The sequence below is a fragment of the Eurypyga helias genome, unplaced genomic scaffold (genome assembly GCF_000690775.1).
Source record: "Eurypyga helias isolate BGI_N326 unplaced genomic scaffold, ASM69077v1 scaffold20583, whole genome shotgun sequence".
Taxonomy (NCBI): Eukaryota; Metazoa; Chordata; class Aves; order Eurypygiformes; family Eurypygidae; genus Eurypyga; species Eurypyga helias.
Window position 1 is genome coordinate 1 of NW_010239533.1, and position 6,269 is coordinate 6,269.

Consider the following 6,269-nt stretch of genomic DNA (forward strand, 5'->3'; position numbering starts at 1 on the left):
CTGCTGAGGAAGCGCTGGGTCCTCGGCGTCGTCTTTGGGCTCTCCCTCGTCTACTTCCTCACCAGCACCTTCAAGCAGGTCGGTGTCCCCCCGGAGCCCTCGTCCCGCGGTCCCACACGCCGGGGGTGGGGTAAAACATCCCTTATCCCAGGGTGACTTCGGTTCTTCAGGTGCGGTCGCTGAACTCCTGGGTATGTTGCCGTAAGAATTACATCGCAATTACTAAATCGAGGCAAGAGTTACAAAAATTAGTTTCTGATACCGTGTTTGACAGCAGTAGTGTTTTGAACCAAAACTGGGAAGAAAAATCTTAAAGGCACTCGATTATTCTGTTGTAATATCTTGTGAGCTGTAATTCCACTGGCAAAGGGTTTGGATAAGAGGAATATGTGTACCTATGATGATTTAATGTAACATGTGCTACTTCGCTGCGTGTAGTAGTCGAGTTCAGCTGTGTGAGCCGATCCTTTCACAAACCTGCACACCCCAGCCCGGCTGGACTGTGTTGTTTCGTGCTCTGTGTAGCAAGAAGCTACTGCAAGTAGGTTGTTGCCTTGGCTGTTGGCACTTGAGTTCCCTGTGCTGTGGAGTTCACAACTCCAAGGTGTTTTTAACTGTGGAAAAACCACGTGGATTGGAATGGCAGAAGGAACTTGTATGTTTGGTTGCATTACTGTCTTTTCTTGCAGGAAGAGAGGACAGTGAGAGATCGGAATCTCCTCCAAGTGCAAGAGCATGAGCAGCCGATCATGTGGAAGGTGAAGTTCAGTTCAGGAAACAGCAGTCAGCTGAATAACCAGTGCAGGAATTCTGTGCAGGGGAAGCTCCTCATTACAGACGAACTGGGTATACTTGATGCTAAGAATTTATTCTGCATATTGCAGTGTTGAATGCTGCTTTGCCTGTCTGATCGTTGATGATGTTTCCAAGTAATAACTGCCCTTGATTAAGGCTGCACACCCTCAGCTGCTGGCGTTTTGTCCTCAGACTGGAGTGATTTTGCTGTGGCTGTGTACACTGCTGAGCTGAATCTGGGCCCAGCTGGTCTCAGCGCAGGCGTGGTACCTTAGGCGTGCAGCTGTACCGTTTGCAGGACCACCTTAGATTGAGAGACCTCCGTGTAGCTTTGCACAGAACTCGAACACGGAGCCCTGCTCAATCTAGTGTGGCTGCTTGCAGAGCTATTGGTATCTGCCTGCAGTGTATTCCTACTGTTAGGTATGTAAGGGAGAGTAATCAGGGAAACCTAATTGGCCTTGTAGAGAGGCAGCTCAGGACTGGCGTAATTAGTGTTCAGTCACAGTTAACAAGCTCATCTGACCCTTGTAAACCCAAGGATGTTTCTTGGAGGTTCTCAGATTAACCACTTGTTTTAAGTATATGGAGCCTTTCCTGTGCTGCACATATGCTTCCCCAGTGTGCTTGTTGCTCAGGCACTGGACCTTTCTTGACCAGAAATCAAGGCTTCAGAAAAAAACACCACATCTTCTGTGCTTTGCATCAGTGTAAAATGTAACGCTGCCTGGATTATGCTTATTGCTGATTGACTAAGGTCTCTGAAATCTCAGATAGCTTTCACAGTCTGACGCTGTGATAGAACAGTTTCTGTAGGCACATATGCTGCGGTTCTATGCTATTAAGGATTCCTCTCAATGAATATTGCAGCTGTCCTGTGTGGGTAAATAGAATTCTCTTCATATTGAACTATAGAGAGAGTTATCCAGACATAGACCAGTTGAAAGAACATGTGTGATAGTTTTCTCCCATACAATCATCACCAATCCCTTTCCCCTTCCAACCTTGACAAGAATTATCACTGAATCACAGAACAGTTTGGGTTGGAAGGACCTTAAAGCCCACCCAGTCCCACCCCCCTGCCATGGGCAGGGATGCCTTCCATTAGCCCAGGTTGCTCCAAGCCTCATCCAGCCTGGCCTTGGACACTTCCAGGGATGGGGCATCCACAGCTTCTCTGGGCAACCTGGCCCGGTCCCTCCCCACTCTCTCCAGGAATTTCTTCCTGATGTCCCATCTCAGTCTCCCTCTTTCAATTTAAACCCATTACCCCTTGTCCTGTCACTCCCTGCCCTTGGAAAAAGTCCCCCCCAGCTTTCTTGTAGCCCCCCCAGGTACTGGAAGGTGCTATAAGGTCTCCTGGGAGACTTCTCTTACTGTGCCAAAAGGAAATCAGCACTTAAATATTCTGCATTTAAAGACTCATACTGTATATACAGCATATTAGAGTAGGTAATAGCTGTGCAGATAACACCAGGTTGTTGTAAAACTTGGCTCTATGTCAAAGCGGTGTTTCAAAGAATTGCTAGTTAGGACTTGAGTCAAACTGAGTGGGGATCATAATCTACTGAATGATAAATAAACCTGTTCCTAAGTAATGTGATTCTTACTATAGATTTCTACAGAATATGAAAAGGAGTGCGTCTTGCCAGTTGTTACTACTGTTTTTGTTTTTCAGGCTACATCTGTGAGAGGAAGGACCTACTGGTGAATGGCTGTTGTAATGTCAATGTGCCCAGCACCAAGCTGTACAGCTGTGACAGCTGCCTTCCCAATGGCTGCTGCAGTTTGTACGAGTACTGTGTTTCCTGCTGCCTGCAGCCCAGCAAGGTGCATAGACTTGCTCCTGCTTTTCAGACGTTCTCAGCTGCTCAGGTTCCTCTGCAGCTGAAAGTGCTTCTTTGTGAGGAGCTCTTTCCTTAGAGGGGACAGTTCCTTTTCTTGGAAGGATGAGGAAAGCCTGCAAGGACCATATGGCAAGCTGTAAATAAAGCTTTAAAAAAATAAAAATTATCCTTCCTAGCTCTGAGAGTAAATACTGGGACCTTGCAAAATGTTTCTGCTTCAGGGGAATTACATTTGCTGAAGGGGAATGATTGCAGAGAAGCTATTCCAGTTACTCAGTTTTGGAATTAGCGCTTCTCTACATTGTCTTCCTACTGCTGGGGTTCCCTGACCTTTCAGTGCTGTCTGGAAATTCTAAGTGGAGTTGCTTACTATTCCTCTGATACTTGAGCTGTGTAGGTTAAGGTGGGGTTTGATTACTCCTTGAAGTACGATGTTTGTGGGCTTTTTGTCTTGACTTCTTTTTCGCTAACCACTTTAGCAACATCTTCTGGAACGTTTCTTGAACCGGGCAGCTGTTGCTTTCCAAAACCTCTTCATGGCAGTGGAAGATCGGTTTGAGTTGTGTCTGGCGAAATGTAGGACTTCGTCACAGGTGAGACGCAAGTACCTGTCCAGGGCTCAAAAATGGAAAAATACCCCAAAGGTGCCCTTGGAAATCAGGGCTTGGCCATGTGAATGGCTGGTCTGTTGTGCTTGTGTGCACACCTTTTTAGACTTGCCATGTGCTGACAGTCATCCGTACGGTAACTCAAAACATATGGTGCAATTTTTTTTGCTTTTTAAGAACAGAGAAAGGTGAACTTGTGTTACCCATGTGATTTTATTAGAAGTTTTGGTCTAAGCAAGCATCGGTCCTCTTACAAAGTGCAGTTGGAGATGTTGTGCAGCTTCAGTATTTAATACAGCAATGGGGATGGATTGCAAACAAAGGACATACCTCTGAAGTTGTTTTTTTAACTTATAGTATCTGAACTGTAGCTTTGTCAAGAAAAATGCAACTTTATTCTGCCTTCCTTGCTTAGGACATTTGATGATACTGCCTAAGCATATATAACTTTTTTTTTAATATTGAGTCTGTTCCCAGCTGCTTGGGTAGTCTCCTGAAAAGGAGGTTCTGGGTATGGTTCAACATTGGTGTGCCATAATATAGCAATTGTCTTCTTTATGTTGGGAGTGCAGTGTTGTTTGAGTCCAGATGATACTCTGATGTGTAGAAGAACAACATCTTCTGGGTTTTGGCCTTTAGTGAAGGGATGTATTGTTTCAATATTGTGTGTATTGTTAAAGCTTCTCCTCCTCTTCCTGACAGAGTGTGCAGCATGAAAACACCTACAGAGATCCAATTGCAAAATATTGCTATGGCGAATATCCCCCAGAGCTTCTGCCTGTTTGAAAGCTGTATGATCTAAGCAACAACGGGAAGGAACTGGAGACTAGAATCCAAAATAGCAAGATCACAGCTGTTGCTTTACAAGAGCCTCAGTGTAAATGGCTTATGCTGTTTCTGGGGACAAACCCAGAGGTCTACAGTGTAAGCGAGGGACTGAAGTACTCTGGGACTCAATCTTGCTTTCTTCAGTTTGTTATGCACCTGCTTTAGAGCACGAGAGTACTAGTAAATTCTTTGAATGCTTCCTCTAAGTTTTAGGATGCACGGAGTTGATCGAGGCTATAAGACATCATAGGAAAAATATCTACCATAGCTTTGCAGCTGTACATGGAGGTTTAGTTGTCTCTGCGGTCCAGAGGCTTTCCAGAGTGACAGTAATAATGGGGGGATTTCTGCTTTTAAAGAGTAAAGCATGCCTGTTGTGCTCTCTCTGGAGCTCTTATCCATGTGCATGGTGTACACTACGTATGTAATTATGAATTATTTATTCATTTTATATGGATTACTAGCTGAAAGTATTGATGCTTTTCATAGCTAGTTGTGGATACTTTTCAGTCCCTGTTTTGTTATGTCACATAGAAAGGATGTTTTAGATCCTGACTAAAATTGTTTTTTATTTTTTCCTCCTTAATCTAAAAGAACTGGGATCCATCACGATAGTGCTTATGTTCCTCTTAGTGAGTTTAAAGCATTCAGAACTCCAATGGAGTTGTTATTCTGTCAAAGTCCCATAGCAGGAGATGAGAGCAGTGATCTGCCTAGGATGGGATGTTTATTGACTGTAAACATTTTCGTTGTTACTCTGCAACAGTTTCATCGAAGAGGAGTCAGTCCTATAAACAGATCTCTGCTAGTCCACTTTCTGACAGGGAGCACTGAAGACTTGTTTGCTTGAACTTGTTCAGGCCTTGGTAATTCAAATGTGCTTCACTCCTGGTTGCGCAGGAGGCAAAAGGGTGGAGTTGTTCTGGGATCTCAGTTTAATGATGTCCTTGTGCATGAAGTAAGTATGCATGACTGTCAGAACATGGCGTAAGCCCTCCTCTGAGGACAACTGTGTTGCCTGAGTTCATTTAAACAGTCATCATGATTTTGATTTGCTGTTTGACATGCTTGCTACTCTGGAATTTGTCTGATCAGAATGGCACTAGAATGGGGTTGGCTCTCCCATGTTTCTTTTAGCTCTTGAAAGTTGCAATTTAAACTGTCTCGATCTTAAGGCCACACAACACAGACAAGACGGGTAGAGAACCTGTCAAATGCTAACTAAATCTGTGCTCCCTCTGCAAGTCATGAAGTCCAAACACAAGACAAAATTGGGCTGTTCTTTTCTATACACAAAGCCTCATTTCTCTTGTTTTTACCCCATCCATCTCCTCCATGATTCTGACTTTGCGTATGTTTGTTTAAACTGATACTTCCTATTCCCTGCCTTAAATAATTCTACAGAGGCTTTAGAAAACAAACAACACCCCCCAAACTGAAGCACAGCAGTGGAGTATACTCGTGCAAAAGATCTGCAGAATGCTATTCTGACTTTGTGTATGTTTGTTTAAACGGATACTTCGTATTCCCTGCCTTAAATAATTCTGCAGAGGCTTTAGAAAACAAACAACCCCCCCCCAAACTGAAGCACAGCAGTGGAGTATACTCGTGCAAAAGATCTGCAGAATGCTATTGCAGTCACATATGATACAAACAAGAAGCAGTGTTACCAGCCGTCGGATAAAATCCACTTGCATTGTTTTCATTGTGCTTTCCCAGAAGTCATTGTGTGAGATAATGGTTTCATCAGCAGATTCTCTTGAAAATCTTGTTTTTCCAAAAGCTTCAAAGCTTCAGCATTAGTAGTTCATCCAGCTGAAAATCTGTCTCCCCTTTGCTGCCATCCTATGGCAACTTGCTGCAGCAGACATGATAAAGTGTGAAGATGCAGTGTGAAATGCTGTCTTCAGAGGGTAGCAGAGGTTACTTCTCTTTTCAGTGTTAAACAGATTCTTCACCTCTGTTACAGCACTTCATAACTCTCTTCCTCAGGGAAGGCCATCAGGTTGGTCTCTTCATCATTCCTGATCATGTGTTTGCACCACGACTGATGATCAGGATACGGATGGCTTGTTCTTGCTTTCTTTTCCAACTTGGTATTAAGTCCTTAATAGGTGATACCACCACTTGAAGCAGTAATTGTAAGAAATCATAAGAATCAACCTAATTTGGACAACATTAGTGGGAATTC

At 43.8% G+C, this 6,269-nt stretch overlaps 1 protein-coding gene across 1 annotated transcript; it reads left to right on the forward strand.

Moving 5' to 3' along the window:
* Positions 1-6: 6 nt before the first annotated feature.
* LOC104507027 (chromosome unknown open reading frame, human C12orf49) lies at positions 7-4,233 on the forward strand (the record flags this gene model as incomplete). The annotated part of the gene is made up of 5 exons (XM_010148185.1): positions 7-78; positions 690-846; positions 2,474-2,625; positions 3,122-3,235; positions 3,953-4,233. Coding segments are annotated over 5 exons (579 nt in total), but the record flags the coding sequence as incomplete, so codon positions are not given.
* Between the last annotated feature and the right edge of the window lie 2,036 nt (positions 4,234-6,269).